The sequence below is a fragment of the Pelobates fuscus genome, chromosome 5 (assembly GCF_036172605.1).
Source record: "Pelobates fuscus isolate aPelFus1 chromosome 5, aPelFus1.pri, whole genome shotgun sequence".
Taxonomy (NCBI): Eukaryota; Metazoa; Chordata; class Amphibia; order Anura; family Pelobatidae; genus Pelobates; species Pelobates fuscus.
Window position 1 is genome coordinate 74,031,737 of NC_086321.1, and position 16,770 is coordinate 74,048,506.

At 40.6% G+C, this 16,770-nt stretch overlaps 1 protein-coding gene across 2 annotated transcripts in view; it reads right to left on the bottom strand.

The window, feature by feature from the left end:
- Positions 1-16,770, bottom strand: part of RICTOR (RPTOR independent companion of MTOR complex 2) — a 101,182-nt gene that overhangs the window by 45,189 nt on the left and 39,223 nt on the right. For both annotated transcript variants that reach the window (XM_063453995.1, XM_063453994.1), the window contains exons 4-8: positions 16,209-16,273; positions 14,706-14,837; positions 13,687-13,750; positions 6,455-6,581; positions 1,551-1,720 (exon numbers count right to left, since the gene is read on the bottom strand). In XM_063453995.1, coding sequence (XP_063310065.1) covers positions 1,551-1,720; positions 6,455-6,581; positions 13,687-13,750; positions 14,706-14,837; positions 16,209-16,273 — 558 coding nt within the window. The remainder of the gene's footprint in view (positions 1-1,550; positions 1,721-6,454; positions 6,582-13,686; positions 13,751-14,705; positions 14,838-16,208; positions 16,274-16,770) is intronic.

The window sequence follows — 16,770 nt, forward strand, 5'->3', positions numbered from 1 at the left end:
CTTTTCTCTGAAAAGGCAGTGCTTGCATGAAAATGCCTGAAGGCAATGGTTATACTCACCAGAACAACTAAGCTTTAATTGCTGTGGTGACGATATAGTGTCCCTTTAAAGATCTAGGGAATTGCATCATTATCCAGTTCCGACAAGGCAAAGCCAGGGCAAACATTGCAAACAGGAGGACACATAAACATTGTTTAATTTCTCCTCTTCTGATTGACAAGGTGCAAAAGAGTTTACAACAATGATTAACAGGTAATGAAGATGGACAAAGAGGTGTGTATTTCATTTCAATTTTTCTCATTTCACAGTTCGCTTTGGCCCCGATTTCTGGAAAGGTCTGAGGGAATCACATAGAAGCCAGGCTGATTAGCTGAGTGCTTTAGTAGACACTCTCAACCTATTCACTAGCTTCAAGTGAGAATGGTGTGTACCTAGTAATACGCTTACAAAATCCCTGACTTTGTGCGAGTGTAGCTAGAAGAGTTGATGCTAAATATTGGTTTGCTTTAATATTAACATTTCTATTTTTGAAATCTTTCTTTATAGCATTTTTTTGCACAGTAGTGAATTGGAGAGTGATCATTTAGGCCTGGCAAGACCCCTGGTGAATACAATTACTCCTCACTTACCGACCGGGTTCTGTTCCTACGACCCAGTCGTAAAACAAATTGTTCAGTAAGTGAGGAGTTAAGGGATTCCCTGCTCTGCTGCGTTCTTCTATGTTCGGGGAAATTTCCTCGAGCATAGAAGAACTCCCAAGAGCAGGGAATCCCTCTAATCTATGCTCGGGAAATTTTCCCAAACATAGATTAGAGCGATTCCCTTCTCTGTTGCGTTAGGGGAAATATATCCAAACATAGAAGAACACAGAAGAGTAGGGCATTTTTCTATCTCCCACGACGGCTCGCACATACCACCCCGAGAGAGCTGGTCATAAGTGCAAGCCGTCGTAAAACAGGTAGGTCGCAAAACGAGGACCACCTGTATACCATGAACACGCCAGGCTTGTAGATATGAGTAACACATGGCCTGATTTGTAGTAAAGAACTTGGAATGTTAAGCCATATAAATACCCACACATTTTTTAAACATTTTTTTAAAACAAACTCCTACCCTCCCCCTCAAAAGAAGAGCACACAATGAACATCAGCGCTGGATTCAGGCAAGTGACAGTAGGGTTTCTGCTCTGTAGGAGGACAGGTGGCGTGCAAGCGGCACGATAAGTTACTATAGTGCTAGGAATACTACTTTGTATTGCAAGCCTTTAAAATGGATAATAGAGGAAGCACTCTATATCTGGTGTTGGAGAGATGGCAATCACATTTTTACAGAATAATTGTAAGCTATCATGCCATAAACAGAGTTTGCAAAAGACATGCCCTCTGTAAATGTTTGGAACAAGATAAAAGTTTATTTTCAGTGGAAACACTGCTCTTGCTTTGAAAGATTGTATCAAGAATGGCAGAACATAACAAATACCCACCACAAATGAGAAAAAAAAAAAAAAAGTAAAAAAAACAAACAATTTGTAAGAAAGAAACCATGGTTACCTCTAATTCCACATCAGCTCGCACATACTGTCGGGTTTTTGGATGATTAAGTAGGTGCAAGATTGTAGTGATAAGTGCCTCATTTATCCGGCTTAATTGGCAATCAATCACATTTTTAAGGATAGTACTCAGTCCACCTCTGAGTGCCACCACTTCTGGGTTTTGAAGTGCTGTGAATAGAGACAGAATCATCAAATGCCTTAAGTGGACAAGAAGCTCTGCAATTAAAATAATTAAATTAATCCCCTCCTTCCTGCCTTCAAACAGGCCATACCTCGAAGTTATCCCCAGTAATATAAATAACCATACGGAGACCAATCAACTGCAAAATTAATTTATTCTCCAATGGAAGAGAAACATGCAGTACTGCCACTATACCAAAGGAAAATAGAATTTACAGTAAGTAAAATTACTGTTTTTCCTGTCGCAAGTGGCAGTACTGCCACAAGTGGGATATAGCAAGATCACTTAACAAAAGCAATGGGTGAGAAATCAATAGGCCACCGCCTGGAGCACCTTTTACCCAAAAGCAGCTTCAGAGGAAGAGAATATATCCAGCCTGGAATGTTTTATGAAAGTATGAAGGGAAGACCAAGTTGCAGCTTTAGATATATCTTCCGGAGATGCCAAAGATCGCTCAGCACATGAGGTTGCCATCGCTCTGGTAGAGTGAGACTTAACCGGAAACAGGAGAGAGAGATTACTGACCTTACAAGCCAGTTTGATAGCTTCAATAAGCCATCTAGCAATAGTTGGTCCAGAAGCCTCTTTACCTTTAAAAGCACCTTGCAAATTGATAAACAAATGATCAGCTTTTCTATGAGTAGCTGATCGGAATAGATATGCTTTGAACACTCCCATAATATCCAGGCAGTGCCCTTTCTTCTCAGTGTCAGAAGATTGAGTTTGGCAGAAGGAAGGTAGAATGACAGGCTGATTAAAGTTTCTACTGGAGAGAACTTTAGATTAAAAAAAAGAGGATTTTAGAAGCAAAACCACTTTGTCCTGGTGAAAAACAGTAAATTCAGAGGAAGATGGCAGTGCTTGTAATTCTCCAACTCTGCCAGCTGAGGTTACCGTCATAAATCTTTAACGGTATAGCATCCAATGGCTCAAAAGGAGGACTGCATATTGCCTTGAGAACAACCGACAAATCCCATGTCGGAAAAGAAGAGAGCCTTGGAGGACGTTTCGGAAAAACAGCTTTTAACCCCTTAAGGAACTTCCACCAACTCAGCTGTTTTTTTTACCCTTGATGAAAGACTGATTTCCGAATCCAAATCTTTCTCCCTTTACGACCACCTGGAAAGGATGTTCCCCTGAAGGGGTCGGATTTCACACCTTTTCACAGCCGGAATGGTAGAGGTAAGAAGGCCTAACACGCTCATAGCCTTTCTTATGAAGCAGAAGCCTTTTTTATGGAAAATAGCAATTTCCTTCCTGATTCTTTTTCATTTCTCTACAGTTAGGGAAATGGAAGGGAGACTTGAATCCACCCACAGACCTAGAAACTGTAGGTTTGTAAAAGGACACATTTCAAATTTCTTGTAATTTATTATCCATCCATGGTTTTGTAAGAAATTAATGGTTACTTGCAGGTTCCTGCATAGGTGTTCTTCTGAATCTGCCTTTAGGAGTCAGTCGTCCAGGTAAGGGATGATTGCGATGCCTCTCAGTCAAGGAGTTTTGTGAGGACACGTGGGGCTGATGATAGGCTGAAAGGCAGTGCCTTGAATCTAGAAGCTTCCTCTTTCCAGATTTGACTGCAAACCTGAGAAATCTCCTTGAAGTCTCTGACATCGGCACATGGACATAAGCATCTCTGAAATCCATTTTCGCCCTGAAATATCCTTGTTGCAGGATGTGGGTTCCGGATAAAATGTTTTCTGTACAAAACCGTTGGTAAGGTATACAGGCATTGACTCTTTTCAGGTCCAGAATGTTTTGTCTGGCTTTTGGACTAGGAAAAGGCGAGAGTACACTCCCTGGAACTTTTGTCGTTTTGGCACCCTTTCTAGAACTGCCTTTTTTAACAGGGTCAGAGCTGCTGATAGAAGAGAATCTTATTTTTCTCTTGACTGGTAAGTTGATTCCAGAAATTCCGGGCCAGGAGTTTTGGGAAAGGTTATCCTGTAACCCTCTGCTATGGTCTTCAATATCCACTAATCTGAAGTGGTTTCTTCCCATTGTTGAACGAAGAATCTGAGTTGACCCCCTACTCTTCTGCCGTCAATATCTCAGTTTTTTTTTGTTTGTTGGAGGATTCTCACTTGACATCTCTGAAGGGTCTACAAAATTTCCTGTATTTGTCTTGGCTACGAAAAGGCCTCTGACCTATGATTTGAAAATTTCCTGTATCTGTTGCCTCCAGATATTCTATGAACTTGTGGAAGAGCTTTTTTGGTGTGTCATCTGTTTAATGATCTCCTCCAGTGGAGAACCAAATAAATTTAAGGGCAGTTCACACAAAACCGCTTTAGAAGCCATGTCTGCCGTCCATGTTCCCAGCCATAATGTCCTGCCATGATGCGGGCTGACAGCTTTAACATCTCCCCAGTCATTCACAGCTAGAAATTGTTTGATAACAGCATAAGGTTAAATAAAAGTGATAGGTCTTTATTTGTGTTATCCATAACAAAATCTTCTAAGGGTAGGAGCCAAAGATGTTGAGCTTTCACCCCTGCTGCCCCTGCAATAGCCACTTTGCATTGGTAGCCTGCAGCCTGGTATGACCTTCTACATGAAGTCTCTGCACGCTTGTCCATAGGTTCTTTCAGACCCGAAACTTCTATTGGAATAGTAGTTTTCTTGGACAACTGTGCCACCTGTATATCCACTTTAGGGAGATCTTCCCATCTACCTGTAACCTGATGATCTGTGTAAAATTCTTGGATATAAAAGCCTGTCTCTCAGGGTTTTTCCATGCTCTCTGAAGCAACTCCAGAATTCTGGAATGTAAGGGGAAGCCTTTCACCTTACTTGAAGGTTCCACGTCCTGAACCACAGCAGACACTTCCTTAATAAACTTTAATTCCTCTGCCGGAAAGCCTTCGCCCATACTGGAGTCTAGGCTAGAGACTTCTGATAAAGAAGAGCTGGAACATTCTCCCAAAGAGAGGTCTGATTGTGATGAGGACTTCAGCCTTTTTACGTTTTTTTCTTTACGTTTAACAGCCCCGCTATCTTTCTTCACAGTGACCTTAAAGGATTCAAATGTCTGTGATAAGTTGTCTTGGATCCAACTTAAAAAACAAGTGCATCTCTTGTTGTTTAGATTTTTCCAGGAGTTCAGCAGAACACTGGTTGCAGTTTTTTCTTACCCTAGAAGAGGGACTGCACATTCACTACAGCACAAATGTTTGGCTTTGCATGTAGCCTTTTTGTGCGCTGGCATTTTCTCCTTATCTGTTTTTTCAGGAGATGTAGGGCTGGACATATTCTGGAAAGAACATAAAAACCATTATTAAAATACCCAAACCAGTAATGATTCACATGAGTATTTTTGAAGTAGAGGCTTAATGTATCTCACCTCAAAAACCTCACTACCGTGTGGGAGGGCTGGTGACACTGTGTACCACTGCTTACATAGAAACATAGCCTGTGACGGCAGATAAGAACCATTCGGCCCATCTAGTTTGCCCAATTTTCTAAATAATTTCATTAGTCCGTGGCCTTATCTTAGTTGGAATAGCCTTATGTCTATCACACGCATGCTTAAACTCCTTTACTGTGTTAACCTCTACCACTTCAGCTGGAAGGCTATTCCATGCATCCACTATCCTCTCAGTAAAGTAATACTTCCTGATATTTTTAAACCTTTGCCCCTCTAATTTAACTTACAACCACTCTTGGTGAGAGCAGGGTCATGCACATTTAGAAATTTGCACCTACAATTAGAAGTTCCACGCCACGCATGTGCAGTAGCGCAGTTGGAACCTCAGTGGAACGTAAGGCCATCTGGGAGTGCTTTACACGGATTTGCACAGGTGCACGGCCTGCATCGGGATTGGAGGGCCACCTGGGACCTACTAGCAATAGCCGGTACCTTCCTTCCACTTACACTCCGTAACACGATGTGGAAGGGCGCCACTCAGCTCAACATCCCAGGGAGCTTTCGGGTCCTGTTCCCCCAGGCGTCATCCCGTAAGCCTCACCAGCCTTGTCTGAGCAACTTGTCCGTCCCGATACCGGGACAAAAGAATTTGGGATAACTTGGAGGTATGGCCTTTTTGTAGGCAGGGAGGAGGGAATACATTATTTAACAAAAAATGTTTAAAGATAAAGTTCAAGTGAGCTTATCAGTTTCTGAGCGGTGTGCAAAATAAAAAAAAATTCCACAAGTATATTTATAACTCAGAAACATATAAGACAAAGAGATCACGAGGCAAACTAGATCTGCATTGATATATGAAGACTTGTTTGTGGGCGACTGTCCATCTCTGAAAGAAATTTGATTGAGCATATACAACTAAAGACAGATTTAGTGATTATGGAGCTTGGAGTGGTCCTTTAAACATTTCACAATATTGATTCCCATGGGTCCAAGCAACATTGTTTCAGCTTGCTCTCATTGCAATCCTCTCCTACTGAGAAGGTGAACACTGACAAAAGACGGCAGGTTGAAACACGTTTGTGCACTTCACTAAAAGGAACTATCGAAAGCCATAGGAAGTGATGTCACATCACAGAGTTCAAAGAATAGCTTTAAACATCTAAATGACATTTTTGTGGAGAGGAGGAGCTGAACATTAATGCTAGGAACCAAGAACAATTTGTAGACATAGCACACAATAGTTTGTGTTATTATAAAAAGAAACAGATGAATAAGTTACCCAAGTGTCACTAGGCTCTACACCTGAATGCTAGAAAAGTAAAGTTACATTAAAAATCATTGATCTGCTAACCTAGTTCACAGATAATGGCTATGCAGGCTCGAACCATCCGGTCTCTCTCTTGAAGGCCGTCATTTCCAACTGCTATCAAGGAATTTGTTATAGAGCTAGGGAACAAGGAAGCATTCACAGTAATCATCTGAAGAAGAAAAAAAAAAGAAAAAAATTACATATAGAATGTTCGCACTCATCAAGTGTAAGCAACAGAGAATTGGTAAAATAATCCTCACAGAAGGCAAACAGAACACCATCTGATAATATTGAACATAAAGAAAATGAAATATTAATGTTGCAGGGCTCATGACCATGAAATTTCAAATAAATGCTCGCTGTAACGATTTAATTGAAGTGGTTTTAGTACCTGGTGTCCGCTGGCAGTGTTCCCTCCGTTCAATGTTAAATAGTTTTTGAAAGCTTAAAGGGACACTATAGTCACCTGAACAACTTTAGCTTAATGAAGCAGTTTTGGTGTATAGAACATGCCCCTGCAGCCTCACTGCTCAATCCTCTGCCATTTAGGAGTTAAATCCCTTTGTTTATGAAACCTAATCACACCTCTCTGCATGTGACTTGCACAGCCTTCCATAAACACTTCCTGTAAAAAGAGCCCTATTTAGGCTTTCTTTATTTCAAGTTCTGTTTAATTAAGATTTTATCCCCTGCTATGTTAATAGCTTGCTAGACCCTGCAAGAGCCTCCTGTATGTGATTAAAGTTCAATCTAGAGATTGAGATACAATTATTTAAGGTAAATTACATCTGTTTGAAAGTGAAAAGTGAAAGTGAAAAGTTTTTTTATTTCATGCAGGCTCTGTCAATCATAGCCAGGGAGGTGTGGCTAGGGCTGCATAAACAGAAACAAAGTGATTTAACTCCTAAATGGCAGTGAATTGAGCAGTGAAATTGCAAGGGAATGATCTATACACTAAAACTGCTTTTTTTAGCTAAAGTAATTTAGGTGACTATAGTGGTCCTTTAAATGATGGTCTGCAGCCTCTTACAGCCAATTCATACCAGCAAATGGTGCCGGTGATAGGCTAAGAGCAGTGAGCAGACACAATCAGCCAATCACCTGCCTACTGCAGTTTCCTCATTAGCCCGAGAGGTCCGGCCCTATCTGCTGCATGGGAACCTCTTTCAGCATTAAACCTTGGAATGAATTGATTATGATTATGATTATGGAGAGACTGCATCGGAGGATTACAGATACTAAAACCACTTCAATGAGATAAAGTGGTTTCAGTACCTAGATTGTCCCTTTAAGGATATGATATACAAGTTTAAACATACCATCCCATAAAATACCTTTTTGTTAAACCAATATTTTGGTGCAGTGAGCCCAGTAGAGTTGTCTTGAAAAGTACAGGTTAAAAAAACCAAACACTACATAACTGATGAGGCATCACCGTGTGTTATTCTGTTGTAGGATCAATGCAAAGTATTTATTAGACCTTTATGAAAGGAATCTAAAGTAGTGTGATACGAAATTAATCCCTTCAGAGCCAACAGCATGACAAGACACTCATAAAAGCAATGGTACAGAAGAGATTTGGACATCATGAAACTGCAGGCCTTAAACAGAAGTATATATAATATAAAGACTCGTCACTTTAATTCGAAGTCCAATTTATAACATGTTACTTTAGTCAAAAGGACTGTGAAACTAGCACTGCTATTCAGACCTCCCTAAGAATTTGCATGATCTATTGGATCAAGAGCAGAGTTCAACGGAGGGCATGCAAAAGCATACAGCATGACAGAGTTACAGAAAGAATGTTTATACAGACAACAGATGACTGTAGCTTTGCAACCAAAGCAAGTTCTTTTTTGGGGCATACATATGAACTGGAGTCTAGATGCACTGCAGTTTGACACCAAACTAGTATGAATCACAAGCAAAGTTTACGAACCCCTCCTCCCTCCCCCCCCCAAAAAAAAACTGTACTGCTTCCATATCAAGTGGAGTCTAACTTATTTTAAGGGACACTTTAGTCATGAAAACAACTTTTTTGAATTAAGCAGTTTTGGTGTATAGTTAATATACAGTTGTCCCTACAGTCTTTCTGTTCCATTCATTGCCATATATATGCTAAATGTATGTAACCCTAGTAACACCTCCCTGCATGTGAGTTGCACAGCCTTCCTAAACATTTCCTGTAAAGAGTCATCTAATGTTAACACTACCTTTTTGCAAGTTATGCTTAATTTATAATGTTTGATCTCCTGCTCTGTTAAACCCTTAAGTACGTAGGTAGTTGTACATGTTGTTATTAAAACAAAACTTAAACAAAGCCTTGAATATTACATGCACGCACACTTATCATATATAATTTTGTTCCGGAGAAACAAGGCTTTCATGTCACATCAAATATTTGTATATTAAACATAATTTAAAATGAATAAAATATTAAAAAAAAAATTGAGAAATTAAGAATTTTTTTTTTTTAGTTCTGCATGGCATTTTAACTGTGAATGTCATAATACTGTTAGCGGTTACTGTAATAATGTACACATTTGTTTTCAGCGATGTCTCATGAGTAAAACCGTACTCCCAATGTACAGGTTTTACAGTGTTTTGGAAAGTTACAGGGTCAAACACTGCACATTAAATTTTTCAGTTTATACGCATTGCCTTTGAGACCAAATGGTAGCCCAGGAATGAAAATTACCCCCATGATTTGCAAAAGTAGACAACCCAAGGTATTACAAATTGGGTATGTCCAGTCTTTTTTAGTAGCTACTTAGTCACAAACACTGGGCAAACTTAGCGTTCATATTTGTTTGTGTGTGAAAAATGCCAAAAAATAATTTGAACGCTATTTTGGCCGTGACATGGGCATTCGTTTCGTTCATGCGCACGAACAATAGCACCCGGCTCTGTTCGGCTCCTTTTATGCGGACGGTTACTTGTTTGTACGATCACTCGTGCGACATGTTATACGTACCGTCAGCGTGTATTGCAGCTGAACCTGGCGAACGGCTTTTTCTACAAATAGACCGTTCGCACGATTCTTCCCGTGTGCCTTATATATCCAATTTCATTACTTACCGTATATACTCGTGTATAAGTCGATCTCATGTATAAGTCGAGTGCAGTTTTGTGACCAACAATTGTGAAATATGCTATGCCTCGTGGATAAGTCGAGGGTAAAACTTGGGGCTATGAAATTCTGTGATTTTTATAATTATATACACACACACACTCATACAAACACACACTCTGCATTATATACACACACACTCATACAAACACACACTCTGCATTATATACACTGTGTGTTTGTGTGAATGCAGAGTGTGTGTTTGTATGAGTGTGTGTGTGTAGTGTGTGGGAGGAGGGCATTTTTATTTAAAAAATTTTAATTTAAATATTCAATTTTTTTTATTTTAAGATTAGAATTATTTTTTATTTTAATATTTTTTTATTACATTTTTCCATTTTATTTTATTATTATTTTTGTATTATTTAAAAAAAAATTTGTCCCTGGTGGTCCAGTGGTGTGTACTGTGCAGGAGGGGAGCTGGCAGGAAGCGTTTACTTATCTTTCCTGCAACTCCTGTCAGCTCCCTTCTCCTGCGTTCCGGTCAGCTCCCCTGTAAGTCTCGCGGTCTGCGTGCCGCGCGGAGCGTTGCCACGGTAACCTGTGGGAACGCTCTGACTCCGCGGCTCTTGCGAGATTTACAGGGGAGCTGACCAGAATGCAGGAGAATGGAGCTGCAGGAAAGGTAAGTAAACGCTTCCTGTCAACCCCCAACAGGACCGCCGGGCTTGTAATGAGCCCGGCGGTCCTAGTCTGTATTATGGCAATGTAAGTTGCCATAATACAGACATTGACTCAAGTATAAGTCGAGTGGGGGTTTTTCCAGCACAAAAAATGTGCGGAAAAACTAGACTTATACTCGAGTATATATGGTACTTTAAGCAGGCCAACTTGTTATTGTGTGTTCCAGTGACCCCTTCTGGTTATGGTTGCTATTCTAATTTGATAAAATGCATTATTAAAGGGAATCTCCAGTGCAATGAAAACAATCCGTTTTCCTGGCACTGGAGAGTCCCTCTCCCTCCCACCAATCCCCGGTTACTGAAGGGGTGAAAACCCCTTCAGTCACTTACCTGAGGCAGAGACGATGTCCCTTGTCGCTGTCTCCTCCTACTGTCTCTGTCGGCCAGCGTGAGGACGTCCAGCGACGCTCTAGCAAAGGAAATCTTTGCTAGAATCCAGGAAGTTCCCTCTAGTGGCTGTCTAGTAGACAGCCACTAGAGGTGGAGTTAACAGAAAACTGCAATAATTGCACTTGCAGGGTTAGGAGTAGTGGGAGTTGGCACCCAGACCACTCCAATGGGCAGAAGTGGTCTGGGTGCCTGGAGTGTCCCTTTAATTCTGGCATATCTATCTTGCTGTTTGGCTCACATTTTACATACTCTATGTTCTTTCCACATGTGTGCTACTGAACTATTTATCAAGGAATTGTTCCTGTGTCTGACAATTTCTCTAAATTGTAAATTTTTAGATGTGTATCCGACCAGACAGGCTAATTCCTAGGGGCCTTTCATTCGTTGGAGCTTCCATTACTAAATCTATTCCCCTCGCTTCTAGGATTGGGGTAGGTTTTCCATGTTACTCGGGTCCACGATCTGGCCCATATATGCTTATACGTACCTATCTCATATACTCAGATACTGTATTACGTTTCATTACGTATCCTCTCCTACCCTTCCTCCCATTTATTCAGCTGTGAATCTTTGTTCTGATTCTAACCAGCGCAGGTACGATATCTGGAATCCCTATATCTTACCTCCCTTTAGAAGTTAGTACTGGCTATCAGGGATATAGGTCGGCCACATGTGTTACATTTCTGGCCTTCTGCCTTATCCTCATACTGAGGTATATGCCCATCAGTCCAATACATAGTTATTCGCCTCGCTTGGTTGCATAGAGAGGGCATCAATTGTCACTCCCAATTTATATTCTGCTTTAATTATTCACCGAGAGGCCACAACGTTCAGTGGCCTCGAAAGTCCCTCGGGCCAACTCCTAGTTAGAGCCTCTCAAGCCGCTTGGTATTTGGCAGGGTCTCACCTGTCACGTCCTGCTAGTATAATTTTTCACCACTTGGCATGAGCTAGCCTGCCAGTACCTGGTTATGATGATGATATATATATATATATATATTTCACCTAACGAAGTGTCACTCTTCCCTGCACTCCAGCTATGTCCGGCTCCCCTGCCCAAGGTACAGATGCGGCTAGTCCATCTTCTCGGAGGTCTTGGTCTATCCTGCGTCTCACGGCAGAATTCCGTAAACTTGGTATTCCATTCCCGGCTACTGCCAGGAAGGCAGAGCTCTTCAGGCTTCTTAACACGAACACCTTCAACTCGGAGGCAGGGGAAGGGCCTAGCGGATCCCAGTTGCCGGACGTTCATGCCATGCTCACTTCACTGATGTCGTCCATTGGACTGATTAGTGACAGTAGATAAATTGGAGGCAGTCTGTTCATCTAGTGTGCCTGCGGGGCCCAATATTCCTGTATCTGGAGGCGCATCTGCCTCAATACGCAATTACGTCATCATGGAGGCGGAGCCTATTCGCACATGCGCACTGGGAACGGCAAAACGCCGGTTTCACACTGCTTTCACCTTGGGGTCTGTCAATTACATTGATATCTCTGTATATATAAGTAATGAATGTTTTTATTATATTTGTCTTTGATCCTGATGAAAGTCATCTATGCAGGACTGAAACAATTGTTTTTATAATATGTTCTAATAAACTTTGGACTTTTAACAAGTGAGTGCTCCTGCCTACTTTGGAGATTATATATATATATATATATATATATATATATATTAGAAAAACGAGATGCACTCACAGGTCTTCATATACGTGAAAAAAATGTGCTTTATTAATCCATTAGGTGTATGCAAAAATCGACCGATGTTTCGACCCTGCCGGGTCTTTTTCAAAATGATCTTGAAAAAGACCCGGTAGGGTCGAAACATCGGTCGATTTTTGCATACACCTAATGGATTAATAAAGCACATTTTTTTCACGTATATGAAGACCTGTGAGTGCATCTCGTTTTTCTAATCTTCTTATATATTGGACGCCAGAGATCCAGCACCCAGGCAATAGATTCCTTTTCTCTCAGGAAGTAGAGTGCCAAGCCATATATATATATATATATAATCAAAATACTTTTATTTAATTTAAAAACTATTTTACAACTGTTACTAACTTTTTTAAACTTTTGTACAGGCTCTGAGAGCTCAGCCAGTCCTCCCTGCACAAGCCGGCTATTCTGGCCATGTGATCGTGAGCTCCTAGGCAGTCCCCAGGATCGTAACTGCCGGCGTGGGATCCGGTAAGTATGAAGTACGGCGGGGACGTTCTATGCTGCCCTCCGGCGTCTAAAACCACCCCAAAAATGACGGCATAGAACGCCCGCCATCCTTAAGGTTTTAATAAGCCTCCTGTATGTAATTAAAGTTCAATTAACAGATAAGAATATAAAAACTTTTAAAGTAAGTTACATCTGATTGAAAGTGAAAACATTTTTTTCAAGCAGGCTGTGTCAGTTACAGATAATGCATAAACAGAAACAATAGTGATTTAACTCCTAAATGGCAGAGAACTGAGCACTAAAACTTCTGAGGCACGATATACACAAAGACTGCTTCATTAAGCTAAAGTTGTTTTTGTGACCCTTAATGAAAGGCAATGCCAAGTATTCCATGTCAGGATAAAGCAGTGTGGGATGAGAGAAAGACAAAGCGTGCATGAGAGAGAAAGAAAGAAATGATGGACAGGAGGTGAAAGGGGTGAAAGGGGTGAGAGAGGGGAGTTGACAAAAATCAGATAATAAAGATATGCAGTGAAAAGAAAGATGTAGACTATCTCACAGAATGCTCAAAAATGAAGCAAGAATAAGAATGTCCACTTTCTCACATGATTATAATTCAGGGCTCTACACCACTACAACAAAATATAGTTCCATACGTTTTATGTAGAAAAGGCAAAGAACACAACCCCCAAAAAGGCACAACTGAGGAGGTGTGGAACAATGAGAAGGCCAATATACAATGTAAGAGGCAAACAGACTTCTGAAAACACATACAGGGAAAATACCTTTTTATCTAATTGAACAAGTCTAAAATATATGAATAACCATCTATTAAAAAAAAAAAAATCTTTATTTGAGAAATACATTATGAAACAATAGAAAGAAACAAGGATTTACTATACCTTTCGGACTAGTCGAAGTGCTTGAGTCCTTTCTACTTCATTACTTTGTTGTATGTCTATGCATCTGTGTCCAAATAAAACAACAATTAAACATTATTGCATTTAAAATAGGCAGCAAAAGTAGTATACATTGGGGAGTGGATGGCGCTACACGGCATTGCGTCTCTAGAAAAATGGTTTCAGCCAGAAATTCTTCAATAATCGGTCAAATCAAAAGACTCCTGCTAAAAATGCCCAGATTCCAAATAAGACTGCTATATATGCGTTGGACTGTTAACCATGGGCAGGCAAAACCCCCCAAAAACATTTAAAGGGACACTACAGGCACCCAGACCACTTCTGCTCATTGGAGTGGTCTGGGTGCCAACTCCCACTACTCTTAACCCTGCAAGTGTAATTATTGCAGTTTTTTTATAAACTGCAATAATTACCTTGCAGGGTTAACTCCACCTCTAGTGGCTGTCTACTAGACAGCCACTAGAGGTCACTTTCTCCTTCATAGCACAGATTATCTGTGCTAGAGCATCGCTGGATGTCCTCACGCTGTGTGAGGACCTCCAGCGTCGCTCATTTCCTCATAGGAAAGCATTGAAAATCTTTTTCAATGCTTTCCTATGGGGAGCACTAGGCGCATGCGTGGCATTGCTGCGCATGCGCATTAGGTCTCCTCGGCCGATGGGCGGGATCAGTCTCGCCCATCGGCCGACGGAGACAGTAGGAGGAGCGGCATGGAGGAGGAGACAGCAACGAGGGACATCGTTGCTGCCTCAGGTAAGTGACTGAAGGGGTTTTCACCCCTTCAGTAACCGGGAATGGGGGGGGGGGGTGGGAGGGAGAGGATCGTTTTCCTGGCACTGGAGTTTTGCTTTAACACTACAGCTACTGCAGACTGCGTTTTCTATGAACAGATTACACAGCCCACAAGAACGGCAGTGAAAAAGAAAACCATATAGTATTAGGAAAACGTGCCAAGACAAATAATACAGACTACAAAATTCATTACGTACAAATGTTTTTACCTTGCTATTAAGTAATCTACTTTCAACTTTAGCACCTTCTGTAAAATACTGGAATCTCGGATAAGGTAACGAAAGGCTCTGAGTCCAGCCGCTCGCACTTCTTTTGCTTCATTCAACAAAGCTAATCGCAAACTGGAGTAAAGAGGGAAAAAGTAATTAATGGATATACCGTGCCCAACTTGTTTCTTTTTATTGAAAACTATATTTAATACAACTTAAAGAAACATTAAAAAAAACAAGAGTTTAACATCCCCACACTAACCAAGCTAAACTTTAATTCCTCCCTTCCATTAAGCTATTTTGAGTAGATGAATGTGTTAACTCACCACAACTCCCCGTTTTGTGAATAAACCTTTCAATGCACTAAGTAAACTATATTTGTTTCCCCCCCCACCCAAGGTTCATTAACATCGTGGAACTGACATTACTAAGCCTCCAGCTTGGCAGCCTCGGCTAGTGCTCAGGATTCACATTAACTGTCCAGCCCAAGGAAAAATTGGATTCAGTTTGCTTTCTCCTCGGCTTCATGTAATGTTCAAGTTTGACAGCCCTGTCTTAGGTTGAACACCAAATGAGGAAAACCAAGGAATGTCGTTTAGATTTTTGCTGAAAATAGCTGGGTGAGAAAAGCAGTCGAATGTTAACACTTCAATATTGCTTTGTAGAAAGTGTAATCTGATAATTACCGCAAAATATAAACAGCACAAAAAAAAAAGCTTTAAGAGAGTAGGTGTACACTGGCGCCATTCGCCGGCAGGGCAGCAGGCAGCCCCTTAGCTGGGTCCTTCCAGGCGCACAGTCCTCTCCTACAGGCTGATAGTGGCTGTAATGGCTCCGGCTTCTGCAGAGCAGCACTAAACAAAAACTGGTCTCCATGTTCATTCTTTGGCTGAGAGCGTCAGCTGACCACTTTCAGCAAATGAATGATCTTCTGTGAATAGAAACTTGCACAACATTGGTATTAGCTACCTTAAAACTCTTGTTCCGGGCTGGCTAACTCGGGCGACGGATGTGGTGTTAAACAACCGGCAGCAAAGGGGAGAAAGCCTGCACAAAGACTCCAAGCACCATGACCATTTCAAATCAATGAAGTGCTCATGGTATTTGGAGTATCCATTTATGGACCACTTTTGTCATTTTTTTTTTTTAATTTTTTTTTTTAAAAGCAACAATATTTCAATTAAGATATGTCAATCAGGAATTAGGGTAAACTAAAAGTCTGTGGAGAATTAACACCCATAACAATACATTCTTGATTATAGAGATGAGCATAACAAAGCCAGCTACTTCTACTAAATAACTGACCACAAATTAAATTCTGATCCTGCGACTTATAAGAGGGCCCTGTTATCGCCCTGCTGTAAAAAGACAAAAACAAGCACTTGACTAGGAAAGAAAGAAAAATATTAAAAAATAAATAAATAAAAGCACGTGTGTAAAATAATGTCTAAAATGTTATAGAAAATGCTGATCTCACACCCCCGAACAGACTGATGCTCTTACCATATAATTATGTCTTCATACGTAAAACCTAATTTGTCTTCATTGTGGCCAACTTTGCACAGAAGCTGTAAAGAGAGGGGAAAAATACATGTTTATCATCAATCAGGAATGGCTCACTCAAATCTCATTCATATCTTGCTGTCAGGGATTTACAACTTGTTTTGTCTTAAATAGTAGTCAATTTTTAGGTTTGTAATCGCTCTATTAACACAAAACTTGTGGACAAATGCAGATTGCCAGAGATGCACCCTTATACTCATTCTGCATGTTGAATAAACCAACTAAAGTGTATATCGATCAAAACAAAATTAATAAACCTGGCTTCAGGGGGAGAGCTTGTTTTCACAAAATGTTAAATGAATGACAAGATAAACAATATGTATCTTATTGTACAGCCAGACTTTCTGATCCTCCCCTACCCAAAAAAGGAAAATTAAAAAATATAAAACTACACGTAGACATATTGAACTTGACTGCTGGCCAACATCGGCATAAATCAAAGTAAACAAATACAATTCAGTAAGCTTCCGGATATTGAAACTAGGAAGGCATAAACACAATT